At 37.4% G+C, this 18,720-nt stretch overlaps 1 protein-coding gene across 1 annotated transcript in view; it reads left to right on the forward strand.

Annotated features, from left to right (window-relative positions):
- Window positions 1-13,253: 13,253 nt before the first annotated feature.
- Window positions 13,254-18,720, forward strand: part of Smp_197780 (lin-7-like proteins) — a gene marked incomplete at both ends in the record, with an annotated part of 9,167 nt that continues 3,700 nt past the window's right edge. The window contains 3 exons of the mRNA XM_018792842.1: window positions 13,254-13,313; window positions 15,997-16,120; window positions 16,177-16,284. Of these exons, the coding sequence (XP_018644653.1) occupies window positions 13,254-13,313; window positions 15,997-16,120; window positions 16,177-16,284 (292 nt within the window). The remainder of the gene's footprint in view (window positions 13,314-15,996; window positions 16,121-16,176; window positions 16,285-18,720) is intronic.

The raw sequence follows: 18,720 nt of genomic DNA on the forward strand, positions 1-18,720 counted from the left end.
ATTACATATAAACCATGAATCGGTAACGTGTATTGGCATATATTTTCTAACTGAAAACGCTGTAGACATTCCTAATCTTCTCAAAATGACATCACATTCAATGCCACGTAGTTTATCTACTCAACATAGGTATGAGGTTTTCGATTCCTCTCACTGCTCTTCTTTGTTTATTAAATAAACTTATTGGAATATAATGTGCTGAGAAATCTGCATCTGAGAGTTCGTCTACAGCACTTCAGTATCTACCATTAGTTTATGTGGCGGACCAAAATGTATGTTAATCACAATAACAATAAAAGTATATTACGTCCAAAGGTTTATACAACAATAAACTGTTTATAAGTTATTAACACACAAATAAAAGTTGGGAACGTTACTTAGTTTGACTGGCAGTTGCATGTTCAGTTGATTTGGGTACCAGTAATCCACAATTATAGAAGGTCAAAAATTCCAATATGCATGATATGGCTTCAGTAGATTTACCAAGCGTGGTATGTAATAAGAATGTCACAATTGTCTATACACGTAGATGATATTCAGCTAGTAATTCATTAAACATATTTCCAAACATAGCAAAACGATGCAGATATGTGTTAGAGTGTATTTATTGCGAAGCAGGTACAATGTCGCGATATGTTGTACTCAAAAACGGAAGGAAGTCAATTAACGAGAGTTTAAAGTAATACACTTAAATAACAAGTACAATTGTTTAGTGCTAAATGTACAGACTATGAAAATGCACAAAATAGATGCGAAAACTATGAAAAATTGTTTACAAAATAGGTTTAATGGTCCTATCTCCACAGTTTTATTAATGTTCAAACAACATCATCACCACGCCTTTTCAGGAAAAATGTGCTTGAACTGACAATCCTCTAACAACTATATTTATACACTTGCTTGATTGACACAGTCTATCACTCAGTTGTCAAATGCAGTGTGTGACAAACATAATCACTTTTGAAATCATATAATCTATTTACGAAACCATTAAATGTTGATCTCTTTCTATAACATGCTATTGAATTTCTTTAGTAGCAACTTCTCAAACGTGCTTCTAAAACTTGTAGATGGAAATTAGTTTTTGCATTCATTTCACAATATCAACCAATTCACTATACTTTGGAAACTAAATAGGTTCACAATAGTGGCATTAGCAATTCTCGAATGGAAGAATGATCTATTCATTCAAAACTGTAATAACTGGAACTGACTGTGATGGAATCGAACTCAAGATCTAAGGCAGATATAGTTGACCTAAGTTATTCTCTCTCATCATCTAAGGATGACGAAGCTTAGCAGTTTATTTCAACATGAATTGTCCAACTTTATCTAACCAGACTAATGATGCAATGGTCCCTTTTCGTTATGATGAATTGTATGTATTCAGGAATGAGATCTGAAACGTTTTTAGTTCTCTGCGATGTATCTGACTAAATATTGAACAAAATCAAGAAATACCATTTTCTTTACAACCCGTAAATGCTTTTACATAGGCGTTATTAATTTTCTAATTCGTAAGTATGTTATATAAAGGCCTCATTAGCAAACATATTTCTGTTGACCTCATCTGTCTGTAGAAATATCAATGATTGTACATTCTTTGGTCGTCTTTCACTATTTTCTTTCTCATTAATAAAATATGGTATTATCTATTGTGTAGTAAGCCTTATATGGATCTCAGAATAAACAATGTCGCTTTCTAATCAATTATGTGTTCAGTTAACTGACAATCATCTATGCACACAGAATACCGATGAATGAGACATTCATTTTTTACAAAACATTGTTACTTTTCTAAAACTAAAATGAAGTGAAAACAAATATTTTACCTGATAATTGACAGAGAGTCTTGCTTCAAGTAAGAATAAATATTGTAATTATATCGTTCTCTTGCAGAGTAATCATACGTTCCGAGTATATTGGTCTGTGTGACTCTGATGAATAGTCATCAAGACAGTCTCTTTATCGTTTACCATTAAATAAACTGAGAGAGCATTTGAAAAATCAGTTAACACATAGGCTACAGTGACATCGAACTACCATCAGGTTTCAGCTATCATACTACAGATATATTCCTTGTTCAAACTGTGTCTTTGAACAGCTAGTAACTGTTGGTTTGTGTCTTCTTCATGCGTCATTGCATAAAAGAAACCTTATTCAGTAGACTTTTTGATTTAACACAATCTACACGGAGAATATCAAATAATTTTCTAATATTATCTGAGTTATTACGTTCACCGTTCATTTTCGCGATGCATACATTTAACCGATATGTTTCGGACAATCACGTTCTCCAACAGTTCTGAAGTAACTTACCATCATTGTTTTTTGTGTTATACACTATACTGTGTATGTTGTCACCACTTTGATCACATGTTCTGCATTCTCATGAATGCTGTTATCAACAAGCTCAAATAAATAGGTTTCGTCTCATAAACGAATTTCTTCACAATTGGTGAATATCAAAAATGTGTCAGATTCACATCAACAAACTGAATTCAACTTACTCAATGGTTTACATTTGCGCAATTGTTACTTTGAAGTTTCTCAACTTCTTCCAAAGTGGTTAACACAAGCGATCTTGATTGGTTGATTGATTTATAACCTTGGTGAGTACGTCAATTGGCAGACTATTTCTTATTACTAAGTTTTACTGTAACAGAGTCAACGAACGGAAATATCATTCAGAAGTTGAATACGTTAAACTCACTAACACTGACCATTAGTTGATCAATAACTTACATTTTGACGATGATTCAAAAATATCGACAAATCAAAATTGTACTAACAGCATGTGAGGCTGACGAGTTTATTCGTTTGATCGTTACTTTGGAACACCTTCACGTCAGTACAGAATAAATGGAATGCGGTCAGCCGGGGATAATCAAAGTTACTACAAGCAGATTGAAATCTTACCGCACAGTTTGTCACATTTCACTGAAATAATGTTTTAAATAACAAGGGCATTTGTGTTGATTTCACGAACTTATGATTTCTCTGTACCCGGTTCCAATATTTAGAATGCTTTCAATCATTATATTGACGTGATGATGGAGCCTGTGTTTGGACAGTTTGATATGCATTCAAGTTTTGAAGCTTTGATAAAATGTATGGAAAGGCTCGAAACATGAAGCGTGATTAAGTAACATGTTGGGATTGAAAACATTGTGCCCCATTTCATCACATCAATCGTAAAGGATGTCTACAGCCTATGAAAACATTGACATTCACGGGTAAGCTTATTTCATTTTCCTACGCCAAAGAATTCCTGGTATATAATGTAAATTGTACTTGTTTTGAATGTCATGAAAGAGCAACATATCACGAAAGTATTCATCAGAATAACCCAAAGGTTAGAGAATTCATCCATGAATTACAAAAACTGGTTCATGAAAAAATTAGAATGCTTCTAATCATCACATTATCGTGGTTTAGAAATTTCAGAGACGTTTGCAGACAGACTACCGAGAATGTAATAATGTTCTAAGTTTGTTATAAACTACCATAAAGATTCATTCGTCGACTAACTTCACAATCACTCCCTTATTTTCTCTTCTTTCTGATGATCAACTGACCAATGAAGACCTGCACAACCGGTGTGAACGCCGAATACGATACTCAAGATGCTGTCGATCGGTTGGTCATACAATATCACCAACGACCTACTATCGAAATCATCAAACTGAATCACAATTGAAGTTCCACAACTGGAATTCTCAAAAGAAGAGGAAATAAGGCACACTTATGAACACAATATCGTGGCAATTGATGTCAAACACCGAAAGAATGAAAATGGCTTGGCAAGATCTGGAAAGAAGTGTCTAGTCCAGACTTCCTTTGAGACTGCCGGTCGGAGCTCTTATCATCACGATGGGTAACAATGCTCAAGTAAATATATAAGTGAGTAACGACAATTACAAACATGGCATGATCATAAGACCGAAGTTCGGATGATCACAAGAGAGAATACAGTAAGTGAATTTCTAATTGTGAGCACCGACTCCTACACATGCACACGAGATTTTCACGTCATATTTCAAATTCCTCATATCATTTAGCATGCAAATACTAAGCTATACTAAAACGATTTTCATTTCTTCCATAATTATCGCCTGCTTTGTTCATCATCATGGATCATGTTATTTAGGATTTCGTGATATAAGATTTTCACACCGTTTTGTCTTTGTGAACTGTTGACTCCATCAGTTCTTTGTTGTGAGAGAAATTAAGTTGGATTCATGCAATTCTGCTGGTCTTGTTATTCTTGCTCCATTCGGACCCAAATGTTGATTTTAATCTCAGCTGGTTGACGTATTTCACATAATTTTCTTTACATGTTGGCATTTAGTTTGCTTTTCCAATCACATACCGTTGTTTGTAATAAAATGTTGAGAGGTATTGTTTAGTTTGACAGAGTCGTCAAAATAGAAAGAGGTCGTATCACGGATTCTACAGAAACACAAAATATGTGAAGAAATTTATCCAGTGATTTGGCATTCATTGAGAAATTGTTGAAATAATGTTATTTGATTGGGAGGGGTTTATTGCCAATTTCATAAATATGATGATGTAATGAATGGTTGAATGAAACGACTTCCTCACACAGATTCATCAGTTCTATACCCCACACAACTGTTTAAACTTCATTTGGCATGAAGTTCGTCTGAAGCGAGTGATCATTAGATATTTACGAAGGATTCTATCACAAAATGTAACAATCAAAAATCTAAAGAAATGAGGTTTGTACGAAAACACATTTAGATACGTATTTACTGGAAATTTTCATTACTTTTATCTCCATTAACAATAAAAGTGAAGATGTGAACGGAAATCAACCGACTTCAGACTTCCAGTCCAAGGTTTATATGTTTAAAACATAAATCATCCAGTTCAGATAATCCCTCAAAACATTCAAACCAACAGCATGCTGATTCTTGGGTTCCTCATCACTCATATTTAGGACGTGCTGACAACATTTTATGACGTCCAATCGGTTCCCATAACTAGTATTCACAATTTGACGACAAACCGATGTTTTGAAAAATTTGTTGGCCACCAATAGTTAAAATAAAACGAAACCAATGACATAAAACATACCATATTTTGTATATTTGTAAAACATAAAAATAATTCTGCATTACTGATTGTTTCCGACAACTTTATCGACAAATTCATCCTGATCAGTAAAAATGTTGTGTAACTTATAACAGGCCATCTGCATCATTCTTAAATCCTATCGACTAACACCTACAGTGACAATAATAACTGAAGAGGTTCGTTCATCCTGAATTCTCACAATATTAAATGTTGTTGGCTGAGTAAATTCGGACATTCATACCGTTTTTCAAGAGGTCATGTGTTCGGGTGCGAGGACGATGTCCCATTGTTTGATTGCCGCCAATTCCCTCAGATTTTCGACTGTGGTCTAACGTTAATCAACTCAAAGAAATATGGGAACACGGAAATTTCAATCATCTTTCTACAATATTCTACTGATTGCAAATTCTTGTGGAATTATTTGCCCAATACTTTCAACCTGCATGTGATTCCTGGTTCATTTAGTTTGCATAAAAGTAGGTTCATAGTGAAACGTATCGAAATTAATGAATCGAAGCTGGTACAACTGGAAGTGACACCGACATAACTCCACACAAAGAAGGAGTGCAGTACTGTCCGTTAGGCAAAAGTTATTGTCATGATACACAGATCACACGTTCAGCAGCTCAATTCAACATGATTTTAGTTCATTAACTATTTTTATAAGTCATTATCACTGACCGAACGATACTGTCTGTAAAATGAGTTCTATTCATCCACATTTATCACACAATCAGTTACCAATCTGCACATTCAATTTACCATTGAAACATTAAAAGGTTATTCAACCAGATACGTATTGTTTATAGGCATAAACAGACTGGTGAGATAATTCATCCACCCACATAGAAAGTGCCAATTCTAATGTGCTGTCAGTTTTCAAACTGTTTCGAGAAAATTTTTGAATTGAATACTTGTCTAAATTTCGTACAATATATCTCAGTTGGAAGATGCGATAGGTGAAGTTCAAGTGAGAATTCGTGACCAGTGTAGTTCAACCATATCGGGTGTGAAACGGTTTTCTACTGTAAGCGGTAGAGAATGTGGTAGGGAAATTGTGAATCAGTCAACGTTTCACATCAAATAATAGTCTGTCCAAATACAAACTCCTGTTTTTTAATAGCCAACTAATCCTTCTAGTAATGGATCCTCAATCAGAATATCTTGTTCAAAGATGACTTGTCAAACTCACATTAAATAGAATGATAATATACTTAATCTCTAAAGAGTGTTACATCTCAGAATTTTAGGAAATTGGCTTATTACCTTGAAGGCAATAATAATAGTGTAAATTATCTGAGAGCGTGATTTGCGATCATCTGTAGGTTCACCTCAATTGTTTGTAGAAATATCAATGATTACACTTTCTTTTTGTCTATCACCATATTCTATCTAATCAATCGGATAACATAGTGTGATCTATTGTGAAGTAAGCCTTATGTGGATCGCAGTTAGAATAAACAATGTCGCTTTCTAATAACGTACTTGGTTGACCGACATTCACCTACGCATACAGAACACTGACGAATGAGACTTTCATACCACAAAGGATTGCTACTATTCTAAGAACAACATAAACTGAAAACAAATATTTTGTCTGTTCATTCATAGGAGTGTTTGCTTCAAATATGAATAAACGCTGTAGCCTTAATCAGTTACTCCGAGTACCCCTCATGAGCATAGGCCACTCATCAGCATTCTCTATCGAATTCTGTTATGGACGAACCTTTCCAGCTCTTTACAATTGCAACTCTTCCTATTCATAGCTGCTTCCGATTCTCGACCTAGTGTGTTATTTGGCCTCCCTCTTTTCCTTTTACCTTGAGAAGTCAAAGTTAGCTCTTGCTTAGTCATGCAGCTTGATCATTCCCTCAATGTGTGTATATTCTAATTTAGGTTCATCTTCCCAATTTCTTCCTCAGCTAGAAATTGGTTTGAGATTACATCGAATATGATTTTGACATTCCAGTCATTCATATACTGATACTAAATACTTGTTTCGCTTTTCTGAACTCTTCTCAATCTACACGACAACCTGAATATGAGTGAAAGTACGCGAAATATGGAGGGAACACTGTACTCCAAGATCCGTTTATATACAAAACATTTGAAGTATTTATGGAATTTCAGATGGCCTTGTACTTACGAAAATTTTTGAAACCCTACTAAACGAAGTAACAGGATAAATTATCATCCAGTTGGCAGTATGACACATGATTTTTCACTGTCTATATGTTGCTGAGAAACCTCTATTGAATGTCGATTGAGCGAGATATTTCAATCCCCCTTTGGTCTTTGTTCACGAAGTTTTGTGAGTCTCCCCAACATCTTTCCTCTCCAAAAAGAAGACTCCCTCGGGTCCACTTGCAGTTTGATGGCTGGTCTCCAGAGGCGCCTATACTTTCTTTGTTTTCATAGACTGAGTGTCCACTGAAGTTCCTATCATCAGGTTATCTGCAATTATCTGCAGTGGAAGTTTAGCAAATCTGTCTGCTTTGATCCACGTCCTTAATTTTTGTGGATTTGGTTAATGAATCTTGTTTACATTCTAAACTTCCAACGCACCTTTAACAAAACATTTCCTGTTCCCTTTTCAATGAATCCGAGTTACCATCGATCTTTTCATGGTATGACTTGATGACCATTTTATCACCTATATTAAGACTTCCGATATTCTGGTTTTGCTTGCGTCCATCCACTGGTTTCAATGTCAAAATGGCTTCCAATACTCTTCTAATATGTCTTTCAAGCGCAGTTTTTGAAGGAAACTTTCCATCTAAGACAATATAGTGGAAAGTAGTTTTATAAGCCCTTGAGAATTTTGTAATTACCTAACTTGTCCCACTCCCAGTAGTGCTCTTTTGAATGTGTCAACTAAGCGCTTCGACCGTCCATTTGATTGAGAGTTATAGGCTGGAGAGCGCATATCTGCAGAAGTGAGTGAATGATTCTGCAGTAAATTACTAGCTGATATTGGTCACAAAATTTCTCTGAATCCCGAAGCAGCTAAACAGTTCAGATACCTTGGTGATTGTTTCACTGCCTGTAAAATTTGCCATAGTATAGATTTGTGGACATTACGTGAGTGCACACAATATGACTAAAATAAGTTTTTGTCGTACTTGACTGGAATCATCTACGTACAGACTCTCCCAGGGATCATTAGGGTTTATCCAACGTTATGGTTAATATTTCTCTAAATGTTTAGCTGCTCGTGAGCACAATGAACATTTGCGACATTTAGTTTTTGATACCTTGTTCCATTGTAAGCCAGTACGAATAGCTTCTAGCCAACAATTTCATCTTATTGATGTCAGTACGGCCTCTGTGGAATTATTCCAAAACGTTTTGAGGTGCCATTTTTGGAACAACAGTTATGTCGCCGAACATAATTCAAGAATCGACAATCATGTGTGAGTCCTGACGGTGCAAATATTGTAGCAGTTCTCCTGAAGAACAACGGTTCGGCCACCTGGTGAAAAGATTATCTCCTACTTCTAATGTCTTGTCATTTTCGTTAGCTTCTTTGATGACTTCGAAAGTAACCGATTGACCATAGACCACGTACTCCAACATTATGTGTACTTATGTTTCCGTCCTATTTGCTATCTACGTACCTTTTCCAAGTTTCACTTGTGTGCCGATCAGTCTAGCCAAAGTGTCAGCTTGTACAAAATCAGTAGTAAGCTATTGCTTGTTTGTGATGTCGTAGAGATTGAATGTCTCTTCAAGTGCACTCTATGTGCAGCACATGACAAGATCAAGGATATGTCGGCTTCAGATTTCAAGTAATTGACACAGTAATTATCTGTAAGCCATTTATAGAGAGTTTGCATTGGGATATATTCGGCCAGTTACTGTACATCATTATCACTTGGTGAATTATTAGACTCGATAGAAAAACTCATGATCCTAATTGCCACATAAGTCCTTACAACCTAGTCTCACACAATAGCTATGTTTAAGAGTCGTTTACCTACATACAAACGCAAAACGGTGCATCAAGACTGGTTTGTGATAACGCCTTGACTGGTTACAAAGAGTACAGTAGTTGAGTCAGAGGATCAAGCCTCATCAGCCTCAGCTGGTCGATGTCTGAAAATTTCGGCACAGGTTTGGATCTTGGTTGTTTCTTGCTAGCTCAAGTCACTGGCGTTTCGGGAGAGATATCTGTGTCTCAAGCAATCGACGAGTTTACAAAGTAGAAATGTGTGTTATTCTACCTTATGTAATTGAAATGAGGCCTCTAAAAGTGGAGGATATTCGTTAAACACAGTGATCTTATCAGAAATGTCATTGAATCATTGTTTGAGCATGTTAAGAAAATCTATTTATCAATATCCAGGTTAGACACCGGTTTAGCCCGAGGTTTCAACCGAAGTGTAGCTTTCATAGCCAAGCATCGACCCAAAACAGACTGGAAAACGGTTGAAAACTCCGTCATTAATTTCTTTGCATATGCTTCAGGTTCATGAGGTTACTTTACAAGATGGTGCACGCTGTTTATCGGAACGTCAGCTAAATACAGCTGATCAAACCAGTCTAAACCAAGTAAACTAAGATCGGCTGGTGTTATGTAACACCCCGGTGAACGTCGAATCGCGAAACGACACTTTACAATCTAGTTGTTCCAACCAACGTAGGTAATTACCGCATGCCGTACGAGGTTTTCGTGTTGTTGGCCGTGATCTGTCCATTTTGATCCAAGATTTTTGTGAGAGAATTGTTACGTCTGATGCAATGTCTATTTGCAATCTGAACGGATGCCCATTAATATTAAAGGTAATATATTTTCTCTCAACTGGGGTTGGGCTCTGACAGGTTGCTACTAGACTCAACGAATTCGTGCAGTTTCCGAGTTGGTTTAGAAGTAGAAACAAGTTACAATATCTATCCAGTCCACTAAGGCCCAGCTTCCGAAGCAGCAAACGTACTTTTCAAGCATCATATTGATTAGCGAAATCAAATTTGATTAAATCTTTATGATACAGAAACCGCATATCAAAATTGACATTGGATTCAGGATCGTAATGAAACTCAAAGATGCTGCTCGCAATACAATCAACTGAAGGTGCAGTAGTGGTAGGATTAGAAGTTCTTGTTTGAATGTTTGGCGTAATGTTTGCTTCCGTTAACATCTTGATAAGTTTCATCTGCTGCTCGAGCGATGATTCCACTTTTAAAGGATCTATATTTGCACCAGCCTCGTCGCCAAATTGTTATTTCTGAAGCCGTTTTCGACGTTGAACCTAGCATCTGAGTACTGGAAAGTGCAAATCAGACAACAATATGGGAAGAAAACAGCATTTATAGTACCAAATGGTTTATATGAATTCCAAGTTATGCCTTTTGGTCTAACGAATGCTCCAGCTACCTTCCAAAGACTAATGCAAACAGTTTTACAAGACACAGTACCCCTAAATGTTTGATTTATCTTGATGACATCATTGTGCATAGTAGCACACCCAAACAACATAATACTCATCTGAAAGCACGATTAACCTCCTCACCCACATCGGCCGTCACGGATACTTCAGCAAACGGAGGCGAATTTATATTTGATACGGATGCTAGTTCCTTGACCAGTGGAGCAGTTCTATAACAAGTAGATCGGGATGTACAGGAAAGAGTCATCGCGTACGCTAGCCGTCGACTGGATAAGAGTGAAGCAAGATATTCTACAACACGTCGAGAGATGTTAGCATTGGCAAAATTGTTACAACACTTCCGCCATTATTTACTGGGTAGACTCTTCCATGTGCGCATGGACCACCGTGCATTACAGTGGCTCCGATCCTTCCACGAACCAGAAAAGCAAGTGGTACGCTGGCAGCAACGATTACAAGAGTTCGATTTCACATGCGAGTATCGACCGGGAAGCCAACATACAAACACAGATGTCCTTTCCCGCATTCCTCAGACCGCAGTTACTGTTAACGTCATTCTTAGTACAGCTCTGGAGACTGACTGTCCTTCTCTGCAAGCAGCAGGTCTATAAATGCAGATTATTTACCAAAGACAGTTACATGGAAACAATAAGCCCTCCATGAAAGAGTTAAAAGATCAATCCGTAGCAACTCATCTTATTTCTATTAAATTAGGCAGCCAAAAGTTATATGGTGACACGTTATTCCTAATTAATGAATCGAGACAACCCCTACTGATAGTACTGCGAATAAAAGTTGAGAGCATTGTGGAGCGGGTGCACCGCACACTTGGTCATACAGGAGAACGAAGGTCTGAATACGCTGTCCGCCACTGCTTTTGGTGGCCACTCGTGCATGAAGATGTAGTGCAATCTTGCAAGAATTGTAACACTCGATGCCGTTTCAAGTTGCCTCAACAGACATCTTGTCCACCGTTGACTCCGATGGTGACAACAGGATCACACCAGCGGGTTGGCATAGATATCATGGGGCCATTGACAACGACAAAAAAAGGAATCGCCACATACTGGTTATGGTGGATTATTTCACTAAATGGTGCAAAGCAGTGCACATTTCGCAGCAAGACGCCTTTACGGTTGCTCCAGTTTCCATCGATCATTGGGTTTACCGTTACAGTGCCCCGTTCTCACTTCAATCTGACCAAGGTCCGGCCTTTGAAAGTCATCTCATCGCTGAGATATGCTAGCTATTAGGAATCAGGAGACACACACCGCTGAGTATCATCCAGAAGGTAACGGGCTGGTGGAAAGAACAAATAGAAGTATTAAAGCCATATTGCAATCGTTTGTGGGCAGATCGCATGAGTTATGGGATGATATGCTCCCTCAATATCTTTTAGCATATCGAACATCGGTACATGAGTCCATGGGATTTTCACCCGCTATTTTAGTGTTCGGGCACGAATTATACCTACTAGAGAAGATACAGACGCCCTTACTGCCCTGAAAAGAATATGAACATGTACCGTACATACGTACTCTCCATAACCACCTAGCTGATGCATACCGCTTGGTCAACATCTACTTTGTCAAAGCTAACGGACACCAAAAGGACATGTACGATCGTCGGGTGCAGGGACCAATTTATACAGTCGTTACGTCGTCCCATGACATCGTTAGGGATGACGTGGCAACTGTGCACTATAACCAAATAAAACCGGATTGGAAGACAGTTTCCTCTGATGCTTCGTTCGCCGACCCACCACTTGCCACTAGGTTTTATGAGGTACCGTCAGAAGGAGGAGCAGCACATCCATGCCCGAGACCAGGCACTGAAGACAGTGTCTCATTAAGAGAGTGGATGATGTAATGGAGTTGAAATCGCCAAGTATGACGTTGCTAACAGATTCCATTTTCTTTCTATTGCAGGGCGACCAAGCACAGACTCTTTGGAGGAAGAAGAGCAAGCTTTACATACACTGGGCTTACGAAACGACTCATAAGACTATTTTGTAAAATGGCTTTTCCCTCTGTACTTACCCCCACGAATTTCGATTTTGAAAATAAAAGGCTCATGGCTTCCACTCCGTGTTCTCTCTTGGTGTGAAGTTCTCGATCAACATTGCGTGGTGTGGTTTCAGGTCTTCTCCGCCCTTTTGTGACTGCTGACTACACGTGTTACAAGCGCTCTCTCCTCCGTCCATTCTTCGGCTTTATTGGCCACGGCCCTTGATTGAAGATTATAATAGTATTGTGGCATCCTTTTAGGCCATCCCACACTACTTTGGAGCTTTGCTCCGGATCACTATTAAACAATACTACAGGATTTAATCTTCTTCATTTTACTGTTGATGCCATCACATGCAGAGGAACTTTTGTTAATCAAGTGAACTTACTTGTGGTTGTTATCTCAGAAGGCAGCTTAAAAGTAACATTCATTTCATAATAACTGTTACCATTTTGTTGCTCAATGTTACTTTTTTATATTGTAACTGTAATTTGTTATCTTTTGCATTACTCATAGATATACGCTTAGGTTTGTAGTGTGAATTCTTTTTGGTATATTATTGGTAACTGTGCGTATTGTTATGTCTTGGCTAAGCTCTTTTGCCGAGATCCACCACAAGGTATATTGTTAATTGTTCATATTCACATATTAGATATTAATAGAGTGTTGAGGCTGTTGGAAATACTTCAGAGATGTCCTGAAATAAAACCATCAAAGTTAGCAGCTTTACAGTGAATACTGCTCTCAGACTTTTGTGACATGATTCGTGAAGTTTATAAGCATATATACACAACTGTTGGTATCAATGGGTCAGAAGAAGTTAGTATGGTTTTTGCTATATTGTGGGTTTCACACAAATATAATGCTTTAAGCCTCAATTACTACTCTCTTTCTCCTATCATGGAGAAAGTCGCTTATCCAGTCTATGACCGGCCAGACTATAATTTATAGACGAGCCAACCAGAAGGGTTTGAGGGATTTCAAAGTCGCAGCGTCAATTTCAGTGCCTGAGTCAGTCAGTCACAGAGTAGAACTTTGTACGTACGTGCATCAGTTCGAGCTACCATACCACATTAGCACAGAGATGAAGTTGTCGATTCCAATCCCATAATGGTAGTGGTAGTGAGAGTATAAGCATTATGTGAAAGATTAGGGTTTGAAGATGTTATTCAAGGAGAACAATGCAGTGAGATAAATTTGAAAAGAGAAAAAGGATAAGGACATGAGGAATTTAGAGAATTAAAATTTGGCAGAACACAAAGAGTGAATGCACCTTCGCCATTAGAAACGATTTTGAGCCATGTCGCTCGAGGTCTCTAACCATCGGTTGTTATCATCTCGCGAATCCCAACCAGGTAGTCTACACCTACCAACATGGCTCAGTCCACTTGTCAGTGACTTCATGGATTTGTGTCACGTTTTGATCTGGCCGCCCATAGCTTTCTTCCAACCCACTCCTACACCATAAAGCATTGCACGTCTGGGCAGTCGGTGGTTGGGTATACGTAACACGTGTCCCAGCCATCTCAACTGATGGAGTTTCACTACTTCATCAGTCGATTTGCCATCATTACCTAGTACTCGTTTCCTAACAACTCCATTACTTACCCGGTGGTCCCAGGATGTACGAGCAATGCTTCGAAAACACCTTTGATCGAATACCCCTCTACAGCCAGCAGTACGACGTCGCCCTCGGACCTTCAGTTGTTGCTTTTAGTCTTACTGTTCTCCACTCGACTTGCCTGGCATGGTAGGACTCACATGAATATACGTTCCAGCTGATATAGCTCGATTGGGTCATCACGATAGACAAACCTGACCACTACGCCAAGGTAGCGGCTACAGTCAGGACAGGACTACCGGACTTATTAGGTTTGAGATACTGAAGTATACTTAAGACAGTACCTTTATCAATAGCTACAGAGCCTATCAACAAGCGGCCACAATCACAGAAAATCATTGGTCGTTCCGCATTACTGATAAAAAAATACTTTACTGAGTATTCCAATAAAGCTGCAGGTGAGTGACAAAAACGTGTGGTACATGTGTCCAATCATCCCCTATCTGGACTCGTGTTGGTGACAGGAATAAGAGTAAGTTGGAATAAACCTTGGAGTGATCAAACCTTGAATTGAGATCATGATACTGACATTTTGTTTAAAATCTTGGTGAGAGTGGGTGCAAACTACCTGGTTGAAGTCAATGTTATTACTGATCACTGGTTGTAGACGCTGGTCGACGTGACTCAAAATCACCCTGTGATGTAAATATTTGTGTTCTTCATTTTTTACTTAAATCTAAAGTCCCGTAAATTCATTCCCCCTTGTGTTCCGTTTCATTCACTATCGTAAATACTACTAATGATTCAACTTCCTCGCTATTCATTTTGCTATCCTGGTTCTGTGTGATAATTCCTTACAGACGTTCATTTATGACATATCCTTTGTTGATCACGGACATGATCAGATGGTTCTATGAAATATTTCTACTTATGATTGCAAGGCCTGATGAAAAGTTACCGGAAATATGTATTTTCATTTGTCTGCAACCCAATTGTAAACTTTACAAAAGATTGCTCCAGCATGTACGTTCAGTAATTTCGCACCTCCTACTTACCATGTATTTGGTCATAAGCTAAACTCTCAACCATTGGACAAGTTTGCCATGTAGCAGTTTTTTCCTTTCTACTCTGTAAACGTGAAACGCCTATTAGGAATAAAGGATATTGGTTGGTTACTAGTATTCGATTGTAGGTATCTTCAGAGCATTGCTCGTATATTTTAAGACCATGGAGTAGGCAATGTCTGGGTTAGGAAAAGGGTACTAGGTAAGGATGGCGAATTGATTGAAGAGGTAGTAAGTCTTCATCAACTATGGTGGTTGAGACATGTGTCGGGCTTGCACAACCAGCGCCTACCTCAACAGTGTTTTATGGTATAGAAGTGGGCCGGAAGAAAGCGAGGAACCAAATGCCCTGATACGATCAAAGATAGGGAGAGTCCGCTTTCCCTCTCTAAATGCCATCACATGGCTACGCGTATACAGCCTCTGCCAGGGAAATCCTACTCACTGGCTTTTCGTGGCGAGGGCGTTGTTTACGAAATTGAGAAGACGAAAAGCGAATGTCTGGCGCTTTAATCGGGCTGGCGAAGACGGGAAGTTCACCTAGGGTAGTTGGGAAACCCTCATTCCAAACAAATAGTGCACATGGGCTCCAGTATCCTGAAAGAACAAATGGCGTATGAATCAATCGTTGGTCACCGGCTACCATGGGACTGCATCTCCTTAAGATGCTCCACTGCCTCGTGGATCAGACCTTTAGGTCGAAGGCTCCGGGTGTGGCCTCATAAGAAATCCACCTGCTTCAGTCTGGGCAGTATCACAGCCCTCACACAAATCAAATGAAATTTGTGTGGCGCATATATACCTGGTACCAATATTTATGTGTTTAAATAAATAAATAAATTACTTTTATTCTTCATTTTATTCAAATTCTTATTAGGTGAAAGCAAGTGCAACAGCTAAAGCTACTGTTACAGCTTTTGCCGCAAGTGAAGGACACGCTAATCCACGTGTTATAGAACTACCAAAAACTAATGAATGTCTAGATTTCAATGTTATCGGTGGTAAAAACAAAATTCACCTATTGACATAAGTCAAATTATTCCTGGCAGTGTTGCAGATCGTCATGGTGGTTTAAAACGTGGTGATCAATTACTTTCAGTAAATGGAATTACTGTGGAAAGTGAACATCATGAAATAGCTGTTGAACTTTTGAAATTAGCACAAGGTAATGTGCCGTAGATTTTAAGATGTTTTTTCTCTGTTCATTCATGTGATTTTTCATTGTTACAGAGTTTTATGTTACTATCCTCATTATCTAATAATCACGTTTTCACAATGCTAGAATATTCATCTATATATACTTGTTCTAATTCACATTACGTGTAGTATTTAATATACTCATAATCACTTGTTATGCAGTGTGTTTTTAGTTTGAACCATCATACCAAACAAGTTGTAATAATCTCCTTTCCATTATAGGTACTATGAAACTTGTTGTAAGGTATACACCACGTATTCTTGAAGAGATGGGAGCACGTTTTGACAAACAGAAAGCTCGACGTCCACAACTTAATTAACGGTAATTTAGAGACATGTGTGCATAATTCTGTGTTGTATAATTCACCAAATTTGGTTAGACTAACATACTTCCATTATACAGCACAGATTAAGTTTTCGAACTCTTTACATTCTCATTAGAATCTGTAGATAATTTGTTGTTTATATTAGTTTTTGATTATTTCGTTGATTTTGAGTTCTTTATTGTAATTTGCTTTATCATTTTGTAGTCATATAGACAAAATATTTAATTTTTTGTGCAACAATGACTTTTTGTCAAACTAGAATTCAGTCATTAATCCATTTATGTATCTATGAAATGAAGACTTACGTTATTGAAGTACGTTTGTAAGTATGATCACTTGGTTTTTGAAGAATTATACTGACCGGTTATGGATTTTAAACTTATCCTATTAAAATATAATTATGGGAATTTCATGGATTATGTTGAGACACGTACATGTAAGGTATACGATCACTTGAGCTGTGAGAAAATAACAGTGGTAGAAATTCCATTGAATATATGTTTGTAATCTAACGACTATTGTGTGTGTCGAAGTAAGTACTAGATTTGAGACACAATGGAGGTAATGAGATACGAAAGATCCATTAAGCGTCAAAGTGAGACCGTGTGTAGTTGAGTATCGTTCTAGGTAAGGACACGTCATATAAGCGTAGAAAGACAAGAAATTAACGAAATAAGACTACATTTGAGACGAACAAAATAAGATCGAATAACGCAGAGTTTTGAATGACACCTAACTCTATATTTAAATTAAGGTAGAATAAATGCAACTATAAGTTTATCACGTTTGAGCCTTCGGTTACCTTAAAAATAAATAGATGCCTTCAGGTCTAGATGGACATCCGAAGAAATTTGAATCGCTCATTGATAGTAGTCAACTTGGAAATTAGTCAAACACTTGAAGTTGTATATGATTCATTTTTTCTAAATTACTATTATATCGATTGTTACTGGACACTTAATTACAAATCACTTCGACCTTTATTATTAAATGACCTTTCTAATTTACAAATAACACAATTAGAAAGCATATATATGCTTCCAGGTTTTCCATGGTGGTCTAGCTTCAATTGACTCACGATCTCAACACTATAAAGTATATATTTATGTCGTAATAGCAGATGCAAACGTTCACCATTTTTTAACATATAACATTGTCAGATTCATTAATACATGCCTCATTTTGGACTTTGTAAAGTATCATCATAATTGTGGACTTATAACTGTAGAGCCTGATGATGAAGTTATTGAAGAAGCAATTGTTCGCTCAAATATTCTTCATTTTTGTATATAATTCAGTCGAATAGGCTTTTCCTTATGCAGTGAAGGTAGTTAGTAAGATGTTAACTATATTGGTTTTGAAGGCATCAAATGTTTGAATTTACTGGAAATGACCACGTAGACGTCTACAATACATACGACCGATAAGCCCCCAAAACAAACTGGCTAACGTCATGGCACCATCCATTCACAAATAAAAGTGCTTTTTTCCCCGATACCACAAAGCATTTATTCAGCTTTGAATCCTTTATATTTTCCCTGGAGTCTACGACAAGGTGCACTCTTGACTCTGTTTATAAACGACGATATTCGCGTAGGTTTAACGTCTGAGTAATTCCTTCCATTTGTATTCTTAATGAGAGTGACCGAATTAGTAGAATCGTGCATACTAATTCAGACACACCTTCATGTCGAATTACGACATAGACATTGAATTTTTTGAGGATCCTTTGACCATTGAATAGGATAACCTCAAAAGAGCGACGAACATTTCTGTATACTTGAAAAAGTTTCTATTTTTGGAAAGTGTCAATCACATTCAGTCTAACTGACTTTTAATTATTCTCAGTATACTTAAAGTTATGCTTAGAATATATTTACTCTTTAGGTGCAATTAGCGAGATTGTAGCAATTTACAGAAAAAAAAACCCATACGGCACATGTAGCTTTACAATCTTCATTCATTTCAAATACTCAATAGTAAAGAATTGAATAAACTGGAGTTTGTAATAAAATATGAAAATAGTTATTTGTAAAAATTTAAGGGATAAAATCGAATTGTCCTAGTGGAGGATATTT

This window comes from Schistosoma mansoni (genome assembly GCF_000237925.1).
Source record: "Schistosoma mansoni, WGS project CABG00000000 data, chromosome 3 unplaced supercontig 0220, strain Puerto Rico, whole genome shotgun sequence".
Classification (NCBI taxonomy): Eukaryota; Metazoa; Platyhelminthes; class Trematoda; order Strigeidida; family Schistosomatidae; genus Schistosoma; species Schistosoma mansoni.